Here is an 18,003-nt window from a genome sequence, read left to right as displayed (position 1 = left end):
TGAGTTTGAAAACCATTGTTGGTTTATTGATCAGTTTATGGCAGATACTTGCATATGAAAGGTACCGTGACTAAAGAGGAAGGTCAGGGTGTGGGTTCTTTATTCGTTGCTCGTCTCCAGAGCCACTTTGGTTGTTTGTGCAGATTGGCTGGGAAGAGGGGTTTGATTAAATTTCCATCCCCATTCAGATAGATCATTGCGAACCCGCTGTTCATCCTGGTGCTTGATCTACTTCCAAAATCGATTTATAATAGTCACTTGCATTTGTAATGTTTGATATTTAAAGAGCCAACTAGTTACCCAATGGTAAAGCACAGTTTTAATTGTGATAAGTATTCAACCCTAAGACACTTAGAGTAATTATTCATGTTCTGATCCTTGGCATCTCTGTGCCTCTGAAGTTGATGAGTACGTGTCTGCTTGAGCTGGTTAACAGGTTTGTTGCATTATTCTATGAGCTGTATGTGTTTGACTATATGAGTGGTACTGGAGTCCATTGAGCTGTCATCTGTCTCTTTGATGAGTTGTTATGATTTGCTGTGGGATTTGTACATTTCTTAGTTTTTCCCTTTATTATGAAGATCTTTGTGGCTGGATAAAGGAAGCCATACCATATGTTGTTTCCTCAGTTGTGGATTGAGTGTCAACAGTTCTCTTCTGACTGGATTACTTTCAAAGGAGAAGTCCACCACAAAAGAAGTGATATTGGGGTTATATCAGAGATGGTAGAGGTGGTAGGTCTCGTTTCAGATCTGTCTTCCTGATGAGATTCCTGAGCTTTATGGAATTTCAGTCCTGTGATTTTAGGTTGCCTATTTTTTAGGAACTCAATCAGGTCTACCCCTTTTTCTGGTTCTGGCAGGCCAATGATACAGACATTGTTTTGTCTACTCCACTCTTCAGGGTCAGTGACTTTACACTGGAGGTTTCAGTGCAGTCCACCCAGTTCAGTATGATTTATGTTCCTGTTCTGTTACCCTTTTTTCTCAAGTCTGTTTTTGTGGTTTAAAAGTTGCTGGTTCCTCATGAACATTTTTGAGCTTTTTGTTAGCAGATAGTGGATATCTTTACTGTATCTTTGAAGGACTTCATTCCCTTTAGTTTCATCATTATTGAGTCTAGTATAAAAATAGACATGTTGGCAACTGTGAGTGGGCGGGATACCTCTTTGGAGCCCCCAGATACCGCCTATGACAACAGTAGTTGATGAGTCGCTTTGTTTTTTGACTTGTACATTCAAAGTGTGTGTTCATTTATCAGAGGTCGAAATAAAGCGGGGCATGACAGTTTGCTTTATTGATTGAGCTTGGCTTGAAAGAATGTTTTAGAATGTCTGGTAAACTCAATTAGCGATTGGTGGTTGTAATGTGTAAGATGCTCACTAGGTGGGGTACTGCTTCTAAGAATAGCAAAAACATTGGCAAAGATGTTGGCACCCACGGGTTTGCATGATGTCTTCTACAACCAACTAGGCCAATACAAATGGCATGGTGATTGGTGATTTACCTGTACCGGGCTGTAGCATAGACATGCGGATCACGTGAGACTGGCTCTGAAGTCTTCTGGCTGCAATCTGCTTGCACTCACCTGTCTAACATCTTTTGAGTTGCATGATACTTCTGTCTCCCTGGGCTTACCCCTCTGGAAGGTTAGTCAGACACCAGCAGCACCACCACCTCTCCATGCACCCAAAGTCCTTCCTGATGTTCACAGTGTTAATTTGGCACCCCTCCAAGGCCCATGGAAATATCTGAGCACCCATGGTGGTGTAGTCGGTGGGTGGGGGAGGTGGGTTATAATATCTGAATTGCATTTTTAAACCAGCGCAGCCACCATATCTTGTAATTCCGTTTAGCCCTTTTACATTGCAGACTGCAGTAGCAAATTAATTGGAGTAGAAGTGTTGACTTTGAATGAATGATATCTAAATATAGGCAGCTGGCATCTAGAGCTGTTGAAAGTTGGACATCTTTTCTGTGGCAAAGACTTGCCCTTCTTACTTGGTCTGCTTCCATTCAAGGCATGGAGACATGCAATCTGTACCAGAATAGAAGCCTAGTTTGATGAGGTGTGTATTTTATGGCTTAAGTACTAAAGAAAGAGTATAGGATCCCAAGGACAAATCAATACCTTTATTGACAGATTTGTTATTGAGTTTTTCGGTATCTGAGAGTGAATCAAATGTTTATTTTCACCTGAGAATATTTGAAATGTGGTTGATCCTGTTTACAGGGACAGGAGCTTGGTATCATACTTATATAAGATTCTTGCAAAAAGTGGGCAGAAGGGATATCACCAGTCCAGTTGTGATAACAGAGAGAACTGGGCCGTGGTCTTACAGATAAAGAATAAGAGCAAATCTATACCAAAACACAAGTCACATCTCAAATAGCCACAATTAAGGAAACCTCAGTTAAAGAGGTAAGATATTGGTATTCTTCACCTATAAAGCTAGATGAATGGGATACCTAAAACAGGGACAAATGTTGAAGATATGAAAATAGCAGGGCACTACTTTAGCTATTATGCGACTGCCCATAACCGCAGGCCTATTGGAAAGATGTCTTACATGCACTAGACCTGGTGTGCTCCACACAGAGACACTCAAATACCTGATGTACAGCATGTTGGGCTTTCCTAACAGGCTCACATTTCAACTATACTCAAAACAGGCCAAACAGATGCCATTGGCCCTGACTGTGGTGAAATAGGTCATTGCAGCCCCAAGGGGCAAGACTGTGACTTCCACAATGCACGATTGGCTATACAGGTTATGGAACATAATGGGAATGGAAACGAGAGCACTCATGTTAACACAGGATGCTCAAAAGTTCAGCATATTGGGGGGCCCGTTCCTGGGTTTCTCTCTTTAGGATTGAGCGAATCCACATTTTCTAGAAACCATGCCGAGGATTGTCCCACCACAGCTTATCCAATACCTATAGGTGTGGAAAATTGATTATCCCTGAAGGAGTGAGAAGCCACAAAGTGGGGGCTGGAAAATAATATTGGGTTACTTTATGCAGATGAATAGACAATCTTTTCTTGGCGAAGAAAGAGTGTGAGTGGAAGTGGGGGGGACAAAGGAGGTACCCAGATTTAGTATATGGGGATTGTTTTTTCATTTTGTTTCCTTAAACGTAGTTATCTAAAATGCAGCCAGAGGTGGGATTATAGACACTGGTGTATGCACCTGTAGACCGTAAATAAACAGATTTGATCCTTAAAAATGATAGAATTTGTTGGTGATCAATCCTGAAGGAGAGGATGTCAGCTTTAAACAATGCAGGAAGAACGTTGGAAAATATTGAGCTTTGTGTGTTTGTGCGTGTGTGCGTTTGTGTGCGTGGCCCAAACTGCAGGAATGTGTGAGTGTTTCCGAACCATGATACGAACTGTATAGTAAATCTACACGCACATTTGAACACAAATTCTTTCCAATTGGACAGAAATCTCAGTATTCTATTCTAAATGTCTTACACTTAAGAATGTTAATGCATTTAATAAATAGATACAAATAAATCTCTAAATCGTTTATTATGGAATAGCTGTGTACATGATCGTCGAAAACTACAGTGATCATGGTATTTCTTCAGTGATTAAATGCATAATGTTACTTTTAGCTGGTGTTGACAAATATTTCCCAAACCCGTGTCTATGGCATTGCATGTACGTATAGACTATCCATATTTAAGAAGGCCTGAAGGAAAATGGAATGCATGCCATTAGTTTAGCAACAGGGAGTCAGGCAAATTCTTTTAGTTTGTTTATATGCTTAATAAATTAGATTCTGCTCTAAATTCACATTTCTCTTTTTTAGGTTGCAATTCCTTTGAAGGAATTGGAGCAGTTCAACTCTGATATGCAGAAATTGCTTGAACCACTGGAGGCTGAAATTCAGCAGGGGGTGAATCTGAAAGAGGAAGACTTCAATAAAGATATGGTAAACTGGCACAGAGTAAATTGAAAAGGGCATGCGTCACAAATGGGAAACATGCACTTAACAGAATGCTGCAGATTCGTTTTGCAAACTTTAAAGAGATCAGAATTTGACCTCAAACTAAAGTTTTTCCAACAGTTTAGAACTAATAAAACGCTTTTATATTTGTAACCATTGCTTTTCTTCCTGTTTCTCAATGCTCTTTAGAACCTTTCGTTCAAACAAGTTCATATCACCGTAAACAGAGCTTGAAATAAATAAATGCATGAATACATTTCAGGGCCCAAGATATTTCGCGAATCCACTGCACCTTGAACACCCGGCCACCGCTGCCAAATACCAGGACAACTACCTATCATCACATGCTAACAAATGTGATATTTGGAATACTCCATGTCACCAAAGCTTCGCACCATTTATTATTATTGTAATTTTAATCAATATGTTTAACAGACTCTTTTAACGTGCATTGCTCAAAAATAGAGAGCACCACCATGTGGTAGACTGTCAGAAATGAATGCTGTTGTTGAGAAATAAGTGTTAGAGCTGAGAACAGGCCAAACACCAGCACAAATTAAACAGTGACAGTAGAGGACCCAGGGCATAGCACTCATGTGCACTGAGATAGGTGCTGCCTGTTGCCACCTCGTCTGTGCTCTGCACCTCCAAGAAACGATAATATGCCAGATATACCTCAAATTCAAACTACCAAAGTGTTGTAAAATAAAATGTGTCTTCTCTCAAATGTTAGTTAAGATGTGGTTTTGAGTGCACACTTCAAAAATACATTGGAGAATTGAGGCACGCACTTTCATCTGTAAAACATAATATATTTGAGTGAAATAGCAGATGTAGTATGATAGGATCCAAGGAATGACAGCATAGAAACCCTGACTTTATCTTTGTGATAATGCCACGTAGCCACATGACAAAAAGGAAATGCTTTAAACTTGGAACAGTTTTAACACTGTGTTCTTCCAAAAAATAATTGACAAGAGTACCCCGTTTCCTGTGTGGCAAGTGACAGGCACAGAGGTGACTGAGTAGAATGTATTACGTCGTTGGGAATTATGCATAAAATAAGTGTTCCTTTCATGTGAGGTGGCTTCACTTGGACGTTAGAGAGTATCCTGATGGAAATTGAACATGGCCATGTGGGCAGAACTTAGGGAAACGGATGTAAAACAAAGAACATAAAGGCTGGGCTTCATAGCTAAAACAGGAAACAGAATAGGTAATTATGCAAGGTACAGCACCAAAACAATTACTATGAATTAACAATCCAGGTAGTAAAATGTAGGCACCAACCATTTTAAGGTCGTAGCCTAGGTTTGCTAAAGACATCCTGTGGACTTTCTGCTTGTTGATTACCATTGGCTTTGTGATTTGTAACTCACACGTTCTGGCTCTCCATTTGCTGGCTTTATTTAATTTAGGCTTACTAGGCTCAGTTTGTCCCTCCCGTTGCCTAAACCATGTTTTCTGTATCCTTCCACAAACTCGTTTTCCGTTAACAAGATTTAAATCTTTTACTCATCTCATCACATTTGCTGTGCATTCCCAAACCAATGTAAAATGCCAGGTGCTGTCTTCCAAGGGTGCTTGTTTACTTTTCATTTTCTGATTTCAACGTTGAAGGATTTATGTGCCAGTCTTTCTGTATACTGGGGGTAGGGAAGAGTTTTTTTTCAGCACACAACAATATTTAAATGAACTATGTAGGTATTTCAGAATATGTCAGAATTATGAACACACCAACGAAGCACATTTTTTGTTATTTCTGAAGTGTGTTGTAAACAAAAACTTTAATATGATCAAAACAAATCATTAACTAGGTGATTCAATTTCCACGCATTTTCGTCTGTGCACTATATAGTTTTATTAGTAAAACTGTATGTCTATGCAAATGTAATGGTCATTTCAATTGAAAATGTGTTGTCTTTAATGGCAGTGTGCTACTGCTACACGAATACTCCACTCTATGCCACTCCACTATACTCTGCACCACTACACAACACTGTACTCTGTACTACTCTACTTTACATCACCCCACGCCACTCCACTCTGCACCACTCCCCTCTATGCCACTGTACTCTACACCACTTCACACTATGCTTCTCTACCCTGTATCACTCTACTCTAGCCATTGCATTCTTCGCCACTGTACTTTACACAATTGCACTCTACACTGCTCCAGTCTAGGCCAAACAAATCTACTCTGTACAACACCACTCTATGGCATTGTACTCTACACCACTCTACAACACTGTACTCTATGCCACTGCACTGTAACCCAATACATTCTACACAATGCAGATTGCCCTGTTACACTCTACGACATGCCCCTGCACTGTATTCCAATCCACTATATGCCACTCTAATGTACTCTGCTCTATTGCACTCTGACACTGCACTCTACACCACTTTACTGTATGCCATTGCTCTCTATGCCATTCTACACAACTGCACTCTACCCTGCACCACTCCATGCCAGTGCACTCTACTCTGAAACAATCTACTCTGTACCACTGCACTCTTCACAGACACTATTCCACTGTGCGCCACTCTACTCTGTGTCAGTGCACTCTATTCTGTTTTTAACCACTGTACTCTATGCCAATGCACTCTACACAACTGCACTCTGTCACTTCACTCTATGCATCTGCAATCTACTCTGCATCACTGTACTCTACACCACTGCTCTCTATGGCACTCTACTCCCCTCAACACCACAGCACTCTGACAGTGTACTCTGCAATGCTGCCCTCTCTATCACTGAACTCTAAACCACTGTACTCTGCACTTCTCCACTCTACACCACTGCACTCAATGGCACTGCACTCTATGGAACAATGCTCTACTTTCCACCATTCTGTGCTACTCTGTTCTGCACCACTCTGTTCCACTGCACTCTATGCCACAAGAGTCTACTCTGCACTCTGTGCCACTGCACTGTATGCCAGTTGACTCTACTTTGTGCCACTGCCTTCTGCATCACTCAACTATACCCCCACTCTACTCTGCACCACTACACACTACTCTATGCCACCGCAGTCTGTGCCACTCCACTCAACTCTACGCCACTCTACCCTGTGCAACTCTACTGTGAGCTACTCCACTCTGCACCTCTCCACTCTGCGCCCCTCCATTCTGCATCCCTTCACACCACTCTGCCCCACTGCAATCCACTATGCATCACTCTAATCTACACCACTGCACTCTATAATGCTACACTCTATGCCAAAGTACTCTACACCAGTCCACACTACTCTATGCCACTCCAGTGTATGTTACTCTGTGACTCCACACTATGCCACTCCAAACCATGATACTCTGGCACTCCACTCCACAGCCCTCTACTACATTCTATGCCATTCCACTCAATGGCACTGCATGCTACACTTGTCTATTCCACTAACTTTAAACCATGCTGAACAGCAGTCATGCTGGTGAACAACATGACTAAAACATATTGGAAATGACAATAACTCTTTCATAGGTGAGACCTATTGACATTGCCAATGCTTGTGATGTTAGCTCCACAAAGGAAAAGAAAGATGGGTTAGGCAAATATATTGAATTGTACATTGACCTGTATGGTAATTGTTAGAAATGGGGTTGGTATTCAGGTTACCCCCTGTCCAAGCACGGACCCTCACTCTAGTCAGGTTAAGTCATACACAATCCAAATTATCCTGTGCCCACCCTCTGGTAGCTTGGCACTGAGCAGTCAGGCTTAACTTAAAAGGCAGTGTGTAAAGTATTTGTGCAATAGATCATGCAATAACACAGTATAGCACCACATAAATACACCACACAGTGTTTAGAAAAATATATAATATTTATCTGGATAAATCCAGGTCACAACAATTGAAATGCAATAAGTATATGTTGAGATATCACTTTAAAAGTGATATAACGTGCCTTAAGTCTTTTATAAGCAATCAAAGACTTCCAAGCACAAAGTATCTGGTTTGCATGCAAAATCAGCAAAGAACAGCAGAGGAGGAGATGCGTCGAAACAAAGGGGTGTGCATCGATTTCTCAGGCCGCACACGACGATGCGTCAATTAGTTTTCATGCAGGGACAGCTGTGCGTCAATTTCCGGCGCTCGGTCGTGGATTCTCTTTGGGTTGCCGGGTTTTCGGACACCCCAGGGACAATGTGTGGATTTCCTGTGCTGGCAGGACAAAGTCACAGGAGCTGTGTCAATTCGGTTGGCGTTTTGTCAAATTTTCTACTGCACGGCAGGCGCTGAGCCGATTCCTCTCTGGAAGTCAGGCTGCGTTGTTCCAGATCGGCTGTGCGTTGATCCAGTGGGCCGTGTGTCTAATTTCCGGGTGCTATGCTGGCACTGTGTCGATCTTCTCGATGCAAAGTTGGGCTGTGTCATTCCGGTTCGGCGTGCAGTGAATTGTTCACCGCGGTGTGGGCTGTGTGTCGTTTCTGGCAGGCTGTGCATCGAATTTAGCGGCATAAGGAGTCCTTCTTGTAGAGATGAAGTCTTTTTGGTCCTGGGACTTCAGGGAACAGGAGGCAAGCTCTAGCCAAGCCCTTGGAAAGCGCTTCTCACCACAGCCAGAGAGCAGCAAGGCAGCAGGGCCACAGCAAGACAGCAGTCCTTCACAGAAAGCAGACAGGTGAGTCCTTTGAGCAGCCAGGCAGGTCTTCTTGGCAGGATGCAGGTTCTGGTTCAGGTTCTGTTCTCCAGGAAGTTGGTAGGGGCAGAGGCCCTGTTTAAATACCCAAATGTGCCTTTAAATTGGGGAAGACGTCAAAGAGTGGCTTAAAAGTGCACAAGGTCCCCTTTCAGTTCAATCCTGTCTGCCAGGGTCTCAGTAAGGGGTGTGGCAGTCCTTTGTCTGAGGCCAGGCTACAGTCCTTTGACATGAGAGAGAATGTTTATTTTATTAGTTAATTAAAACCACAAAATAAATCCTTAAACATAAAATTTAACAGAACAATATGAATGCAATAAAACATATATATTACATAAAATTATGAAGAACTGGGAGGGTTTAAATACAATTTACAAAGTTGATTTGCTCCTACTTGAGTCCAGTTACTGGTACTAAACCTCAAAGCGGTCTGTCTGTGTGACCCGTGATGTTACCAAGAAACCTTCCTTTCTTTGATGTGTTTTTCTTAAAGTTGATGGATTTTGTCTCTATTTACACCTTCCCTATCACAGGCTTGTTTCAGCCGATGTTATTTTACCGGAAAAAAATTCAAAAAATTGAACCAATCTAATATTTAATATGGTGTTTTGTGGATTGAATGCTCCAATTAGTGCTTGTCTACAAGATCTAATCCCTAAGCCATTTAGTTATTTTTTCAGTAAGCATTTTCTTTCAACAGCCAGGGCTGGGCAAATGCAGACCACATGCACCAGGTTTTCTTCTGCCAGATGACAAAGGCCGCACTCATGCACCCCCACTCGTGATCCCTTCTTCCATTTTGGCATGAGGTCTAGCGTTGGAACTTCACCCAGCCTGAGCCTTAGAAAGAGTTGATTTATTTTCCATGAGTAGGGGGCAGCCATAAGTGATGATTCTTTGAGAGTTTTATATGAGTTAAGAATCAACCAGCCATGCGACCTTTTAGTCAGAGCTTCCCTGTCTTCTAACCAGCTGTGTAGTTTACTTGACTTATTGACTGCTTTGTGAAAAGCCGGCGTGGGAAGCGACTGGTCCCATACCTCACCTTGGTTCAAGAGGCTTATACTCTCTTCCAGATAACTTTTATAATTACTATTCCCTCTTTCTAAAGTAATTTCCTGCCAGACTAGATTGGCTAAAGACCCTTTTTGGGTGAGACTCAGTTTGTAACAGCATTTGCTGAATGCCGCAGGGCGAGCCAGCGACTGCTTAACCAACATAAATTCTAGTCTGACCTGGGCTGCAGAGGCATGCCTTGGTAACTGAAAGACACGCTTATAGGTCTTTATCAGAAGCTTCCAGGAGAACTGCCTCCAACCCCCTAATTATTTTCTGCCCCATAGGAGAGGGTTGGCAATAATTTTGCTCTCATTATGACTGTCAAAGGGTTCAGGGCATGGCCACAGATTGAATTAGAGAGCTTACAAAAGGCGTAAGCTAGTGTCTGCGCCTTATTTTTTATTGCTTCTTTTTGGAGTGCGTAGTTGCACCTGGCATCAACCAGGTATTTATAGGAGCTTACTTCCTCCAGAGTCTTTCCGTTCAGGTACCATTTACGCTGATTGGTGGGTCTGCGATTTATAGTAATAATTTTAGATTTGTTATGGTTGATTTCTAATTCATTTATCCTTGCAAACTCTTCTAATTTATTTAGCAGTTTTTGCATGCCTATTCTGGTGTTGCTAATTAGTAATAGTTCATCTGCATATAACATATTAGATAGTTGCTGGCCGCCCAGAGAGGGGGAATGGGATGATTCCACATTTAACTTTGCAGACAGATCGCTATAAACAGGTTAAAGAGTGTTGGGGCCAATACACAGCCTTGTTTAACACCTACTGTTGCTTTAACCGCCCTAGATAGATGTGAGCATCCCCATAGTTTTACCTTCACCCATGTATCAGAATAAATCATTTTGATAGCGTTTAAAATAGTAACTGGTAGCCCCTAAAGCTGTAGTTTAGCCCACAGTTTGCTGCGGGGACACAATCAAAGACGGCTTTAAAGTCAACAAAACACAGATAGGTGGGAGTCCTGGTTGCTTTTGCTCTGTTGGTAACAAGTCCTAGTGCCATGAGGTTTGTTAGAGTTCCTTGATGTTTAGTGAAACCGCTTTGATTAAATGGCAGAATGTTTTTATCTTTAATCCAAGTCTCTAGGTGGTTTAATACACAGGATGAGAAATACTTAAGGTCGACATCTAGGAGAGGAATAAGTCTGTAATTACTTGGGGAAGCCACATTCCCACCTTTGTAGATGGGGTGAATTATTGAGCCTCTCCAGGTTACCAGGACAATTCCCGTTGTAAGCACAGAGTTGAACATTGCAGCCAAGAGCTTGGCCCATTTTTCTGTTTCCTGTTTTAACAGTACCTGCGGTAAACTGTTTGGACCTGGTGCACAATCAGTTCGTGACTTCCCAATGATTTTTATTAATTCTGATGCTGAGATCTTTAGGCTTTCTGCAACATCTGGTTCCTGGTTTTTCAAAAACCTCTGGATTTGCGGCACAATTTTGGTGTCCAACTCCTTTAGATGCAACTTTAAACCCATGAATCCTCTGATATATTTGCATTATTAGCTGCCTTTGGACCCTTATCCATTGTATTAATGATTTTCCAGAATCTTTTGGGGTCAGATGTTTGAGACGCATAGTGTAGTTTGGCCCAAAGCGTCCCCTGCTGATGTTTTTTGAAGGACCATATTTCCCTTTTTAGTAGTTTCCTTTGCTCTCGCAGGTCAGCCAATAGTGATCCATTGTCTGGGAATTTACGCATTTGCCTTAGTAATTTACCTAAATCTGCTTTCCTTCTACGGACTGGCTGAGGTAGATGTCAATGTTTTTGATGGTTCAATTGTGCTCCCTTTCTTGTGTTTCCTACGGAGTTTTTATTTATCAGGTCAGCGGCAAAGTTCTCCCAGACTGTTGTCAAACTCGCCCTGCTCGTGGCCATTGATTCTAGCCTCAGTAAAGCCCCTTCTGCTTGGCTTTGACATGTAAGTGTCAGGCCCTCCACCCTCCCAACCCAGGAAGTTGAAAATGCAGATGTATGCAAGTGAGGCTGAGTATCCTGTGTTTGGAGTGTGCCTGAGTGAATGCACAAGGGAGCTGTCAATTTAACCCAGCCAGATGTGGATTGTAAAGCACAGAAGGATTTAAGTGCAGCGAAATGCTCACCTTCTAAAAGTGGCATTTCTAAAATAGTAATATTAAATCAAACTTCACCAGTCAGCAGGATTGAATGTCACTATTCTGGCCATACTAAATATGACCTTCTTACTCCTTTCAGATCAGCAGCTACCACTCAAACAATGCATAAGGGCAGTTCCAGTGTTAGCCTATGAAGGGAGCAGGCCTCACAGCAGTGTTTAAACAAATTTAGGGGATTTACACTACCAGGACATGTAAACTACATAGGTACATGTCCTGCCTTTTGCCTACACAGCACTCTGCCCTAGTGGTTATCCAGTGCACACCTTAGGGGTGACTTATATGTAGAAAAAGGGGAGTTGTAGGCTTGGCAAGTACTTTTCAATGCCAAGTCAAATTAGCAGTGAAACTACACACACAGGCCTTGCAATGGCAGGCCTTAGACAAGGTTAAGGCTACTTAAGTGGGTGGCGCAACCAGTGCTGCAGGCCCACAAGTAGTATTTAATCTACAGGCCCTGGTCACATATAGTGCGCTCTACTAGGGACTTATAAGTAAATTAAATAGCCCAACTAGGTATGATCCAATGTTACCATGTTAAAAGGGAGAGAGCATATGCACTTTAACACTGGTTAGCAGTGGTAAAGTGCGAAAAGTCTAAAAACCAGCAAAAACAGTATCTAAAAAGTGGAGGGAGGCATGCAAAAAGTTAGGGGTGACCATCCTAAGGCTGTCAAGTCCATCAGTAATCCATGTGGAAGTTTCCTTCTTGAGCAAATCTCACTTCAAGTTCGACCCCACTTCCAACACAGAGAATGCAAATTAAAAGATATCATAAATATTTATCGGCTGATTTAACAAAAGTGGCGCTGCTCGCAGTGCACCTCCCCTTTCCTTGCACCCCTTAGCGCCCCCCCTACCACCACCATGTGTGCACCATATTTAAAATACTGGCACCATGGTGCAATGTAGGGGTCAACAGTGTCAGAATTCCTGACTCTATTGATTTACTTTGCATGAGTAGCGCCAAAATTCAAATGTATTCAATGGCATGCTCCCTTTTCACGTTTGCTTTGAGCAGGTGTTAAAAGTGCCGACAAAAATGGGGTCTTTTTTTTTGGGCCACCTAATGGGGAAATGCCCCCCCTTGCATACATGATGCCTGGGACAGGCATAATGTAGCTCAAGGGTTTACAACGTGGCGCAATGCATACATTGCACCATTTTGTAAATATGGTACGTGTAAAATGACACTTTTGCGCCGCGTTAGTGTAAAAAAAAATTATGCTAAGGAGGAGCTCGTGCCTCTTAAATCAGGCCCTTAGAATTTAACTGGTTTGTGTTGGTGGCATAGGTGCAGTGTTCAGAGCACATTGCCAGACAAGAGTGGTAAAGCTTAAGAATGAGAGGTTAGATACAGTGCTCCTTAGTTTGCCATAGAGCACTCCTGTTATTAAATTTAAAGATTAGGCCAGCCAATTATTTTCCTCTCATGAAGGGGCTTTCGGAATCAAAGGACAAATTCCGAGTTATTGGCCGAATTCCATTAGTAAGAGGTATGCCAGTGATGACACAGGAGGAGTAGAAGGTGACAGCAGTTTAAAACAGTCTGGAGCTCTAATGTTTGTTCCACCATCAGATCCAAGTACAGCAAAATAGCTTAGTGCCCTCTAGGGAAACAGCTTAAACAGCCTTAATCACCACATGGAAAACTGGCATTCAACTATGGGAATCTTAAGTGGAAACGTAAGTGGTGTCAAATATAGTTCAATAATATCCACACAGTCCAAATAGATCAAGAAGCCATAATAAGAATGGATGGATGCCCAATGTCTCTCACAAAACTCCTCATCGTTTGTGTCTGCCTAGTCCATTAAGTCTCTCAACACAGGATGTCAAAAGGGGCAGAAACAAAGCTATCTAATTAGCTGAACAGTAGTTGTAAGCAAGCTGAAAATCCCCTACTGAAAGGGTGCATAATGTCAGATGCCCCACTAGAGGCTGAGGTCACCTGCTAAAAAACGAGTGACAGCAGTTAGAGTATGGCCCAGGCCTGAAAACAAGAATAAAAAGGAACATGACTCGCTTTGCAGCCCCTCTTCAGATCCTAATACTTATCCATTCAAAGGATCCTATGTAACTTTTGTGGTCAGAGTCAGTAACTAACATGTCCGCAGTGCCTCCCCTAAGGTGAAGGAAAAATCTAACCAGTGGGGTCTATGCTTACCTGAGGAAGACACTTCCTGTAGTGTCACAGGGACATCTCCCTTAGCATTTGATCTAGAGAACCAAGGTATACTACCACAATTTCCCTTTCCACAACCATTGGGTTTGTTGCTGTGACATCTGGACTATCAGAGCCAAGCCACTAGCCCAAGCAAATCATTAGCCAGGAACTATTTAATTTAGTAATATAACTAGGAAACTGTGCTGATGTGCTGTGAAGATTCTTCTTTCATATACACATATGGCAAATGAGCTTCCAGTTTATTACCCAGTATGACCTGAGGCATCATGTTTTATTGTGAAGTAGGTGCCAAATCAGACCACTTGGCAAGACGTGGCTGTGGTGGAGACCCCACTGTCTCAAGGCCAGACTGTAGCCTGACAAACAGTTGTATACATTGTATAAAGCATCTGTTAGAAATGGGGTCTCTGGTTGACAGTCAGGTTACCCCCTGTTCAAGCAAGGACCCTCACTCTAGTCAGGGTAAAAGAGAATCACCCTCAGCTAACCCCTGCTTACCCCCTTGGTAGCTTGGCAGAGCCGTAGGCTTAACCTCAGAGTGCTAGGTGTAAAGTATTTGTACCAACACACACAGTAACTCAATGAAAACACTATAAAATGACACAACACCAGTTTAGAAAAATAGGGAATATTTATCTAAACAAAACAAGACCCAAACAACAAAAATCCGACATACACAAGTCGTTATGAATTTTTAGAGATTAAGCTCAAACATAGCGCTTAGAAACAAAAATGCTTCGATGAGATGTTAACACGGTGTCGTGACGGAGTCGTTCCCAACAAGCCGACACCAGTGGCGCCGGACACGGAGTCGTGTAGACCCCCAAGTACAGTACCTTTGGTGAAGAGTGAAAACAAGCCGATGCGCGAAGTCGGGGATCGCGGCTTCTGTGCGAAACGTTGAATCTGTGCACTTCGAGCGGTGCCGGTCACGACGTGGTGCTGCGACTTCCACGGAGTCGCGGACTTCAGCGGGGATGCTGCGGCGTCGGGCCTGCGAAGAGTGTCGCATTCCAGCGAAGGTCACGGCGTTGGGTGCAGGCGGCGTTACCGGATTCAGCAGCGGCGGCGTCCGAAGTCGATTTCCTTGGATTTCCACTAGCTTTCCTTTCAAGGGCGATAGGGCACCACTTGTCAGAGCAGGAGTCTCTCCATAGACCCCAGGTGCTGGCAGAGAGAAGTCTTTGCTGTCCCTGAGACTTCAAACAACAGGAGGCAAGCTCTAACTCAAGCCCTTGGAGATTTCTTCACAAGATGGAAGGCACACAAAGTCCAGTCTTTGCCCTCTTACTCTGGCAGAAGCAGCACTGCAGGAAAGCTCCACAAAGCACAGTCACAGGCAGGGCAGCACTTCTTCCTCAGCTATCAGCTCTTCCCCAGGCAGAGGTTCCTCTTGGTTCCAGAAGTGTTTCTCTAGTCTGTAGATTTGGGTGCCCTTCTTATACCCATTTTAGTCTTTGAAGTCACCTTTCTTCAAAGGGGACTCACACCTACTTGTGAAATCCTGCCTTGCCCAGGCAAGGCCTCAGACACACACCAGGGGGTTGGAGCCGGTTTTGTCAGAGGCAGGCACAGTCCTTTCAGATGAGAGTGACCACTCCACCCCTTCCTCCTAGCAGAGATGGCTAATCAGGAAATGCAGGTTACACCCCAGCCCCCTTTGTGTCACTGTCTAGTGCGAGGTGAAAAACAACCCAACTGTCAAACTGACCCAGACAGGGAATCCACAAACACGGCAGAGTCACAGAATGGTTTAAGCAAGAAAATGCTCCCTTTCTAAAACTGCCATTTTCAAACGCACAATCTTAAAATCAACTTTACTAAAAGATGTATTTTTAAATTGTGAGTTCAGGGACCCCAAACTCCACATGTCCATCTACTCTCTAGGGGAATCTACACTTTAATCATATTTAAAGGTAGCCCCATATTATCCTATGAGAGAGACAGGCCTTGCAACCGTGAAAAACGAAGTTGGCAGTATTTCACTGTCAGGACAGAATAAACCACATTACTATATGTCCTACCTTATCCATACACTGCACCCTGCCCTTGGGGCTACCTAGGGCCTACCTTAGGGGTGCCTTACATGTAAGAAAAGGGAAGGTTTAGGCCTGGCAAGTGGGTACACTCGCCAAGTCGAATTTACAGTGTAAAAATACACACACAGACACTGCAGTGGCAGGTCTGGGACATGATTACAGGTGGCACAATCAGTGCTGCAGGCCCACTAGTAACATTTGATTTACAGGCCCTGGGCACCTCTAGTGCACTTTACTAGGGACTTAACAGTAAAACAAATATTCCAATCATGGAGAACCAATTACGTACCCATTTTAAACAGGGGCACTTGCACTTTAGCACTGGTTAGCAGTGGTAAAGTGCCCAGAGTAACAAAAACAGTGAAATCAGAGTCCAGCACACATCAACAACCTGGGGAACAGAGGCAAAAAGTTCAGGGAGACCACACCAAGGATGAAAAGTCTAACAGCATCCCATCAAAGTCCATGACCTACCCAAGACAAGGAGTGACAATGCCATTGCCATTTGTGCCAGACAGCACTAAATGCCCATGAGGGTGTGAGCCCCTTTTTACTAAACCCTGTATGTAAAAGAATGAGGCCAACCTGGAATATAAGCGACTCTGTGGAGCTGTTGGGGTCCCGTTGGAAGTCCATCGGGCCTGCCTGTCTGACTTTCCATATTGACCATGGGTCATCACATAGTTCCAGAGTGCAAGAGAGTAAAAACATACAAACAAGAAAAATGGAAGACCAGAAAGACGGAAAAATGTCACAATGGGAGAAAGCAGGGACCTGCAAGAATGAGATTAAGGGCAGGCGGTGTCTTGAATTGCATTAAAGAGGCCTGAGATGGATTCAGAACTACACAGCTTTGGTCTTCATTGTGCTGACATTTAATAGCGCCAGACGCAGAATTCTGAGCAGTGTTTCAGGCACCACCACTCATTTTTTGTTCCAAATTAAGCACTGGCCCCGAGGCCCAGCGCTTCTTCCTGGGATTAGAGAAACTAAGAAGTGACAGCCCCAACCTCATAGAAACGTGTGAGTTTGCTCTGAATGTGGGGAGCCAACAGGCAATACTGAATGTTGTGCATGGGTAAGCCTGACTCCACATGTCTGGTGGCGTATGATGGATCTTAGCAGGCACTAGGCAGCCCTGCTGACTGCCATGCTTCCTATAGATCTTCAGTCACCTTCCCTGATGGTGATGAAGACCATAACAGTGTGGCAGGGTGCACATAGATGGATTTAGAACACACTTTCCCTGTAGGCGAGGCCTTGAAAGTGGCTGAATCTGAGACCTCACCAAGTACCCAGTGGCAGTGATAATTGATCTGCAGTGGGACATAGTGTTTCCCCGGCAAAGAAAGGTAAAGTTGCTCTGTATGTAGCAAAGGGCCCAATTGCAGTTTGGAACATTAGAAGCCTTAAACAATACACTTTTCAAATGTGCAAACGTTTCTTGTGGTTACAGACCCTCGGATTCGGTAAAATACAGGGCTTGCAACTTCAAAACCTCATTTACATACGGGCTAACCACATTTTGTGATACGAAAAAGACTTTCTAAAAAATAGGTTCAGAAGGTATTACCAATCGAAATTTGGAAGGGGGCGTGGCCAGAGGAATGCAATTCGAATTCGATTTGGGTTTATATGTATCAATTCCAGTTGAAAACCATTGCCTACTGATTTCCAAGTTGGGGTTGCAACTAATATGCAAAGGGAAAGCGGTCCCCTTCAGACACTCTTCCGCTTAGGGAACTGGGGTGGCAGCTTAAAGGGGAGTAGGCAGTGATCCTTTCACTGAAGTTTTCCAAAACTGATTTTTTAAATATTTTTTTTAAGCAACCCATGTTACTTTAAGGAACTGGTGCTACTTTTAGAAAGAGAAAAGAAATCCATTTTATAATGCAGTGACAGGTATGATGGTCTACTGTTCCTGGCTGGCCACCATCACTGTGAATATAGACAATCATGGGAGTCAC

At 43.2% G+C, this 18,003-nt stretch overlaps 1 protein-coding gene across 4 annotated transcripts in view; it reads left to right on the top strand.

The window, feature by feature from the left end:
• Window positions 1-18,003, top strand: part of DMD (dystrophin) — a 6,960,831-nt gene that overhangs the window by 2,501,387 nt on the left and 4,441,441 nt on the right. For all 4 annotated transcript variants that reach the window (XM_069204753.1, XM_069204754.1, XM_069204752.1 and 1 more), the window contains one exon: window positions 3,821-3,943. In XM_069204753.1, the coding sequence (XP_069060854.1) occupies window positions 3,821-3,943 (123 nt within the window). The remainder of the gene's footprint in view (window positions 1-3,820; window positions 3,944-18,003) is intronic.

The sequence above is a fragment of the Pleurodeles waltl genome, chromosome 8, assembly GCF_031143425.1.
Source record: "Pleurodeles waltl isolate 20211129_DDA chromosome 8, aPleWal1.hap1.20221129, whole genome shotgun sequence".
Lineage (NCBI taxonomy): Eukaryota > Metazoa > Chordata > Amphibia > Caudata > Salamandridae > Pleurodeles > Pleurodeles waltl.
The sequence above is the reverse complement of the archived record's forward strand: the minus strand, read 5'-3'. Positions and strand labels throughout refer to the sequence as shown.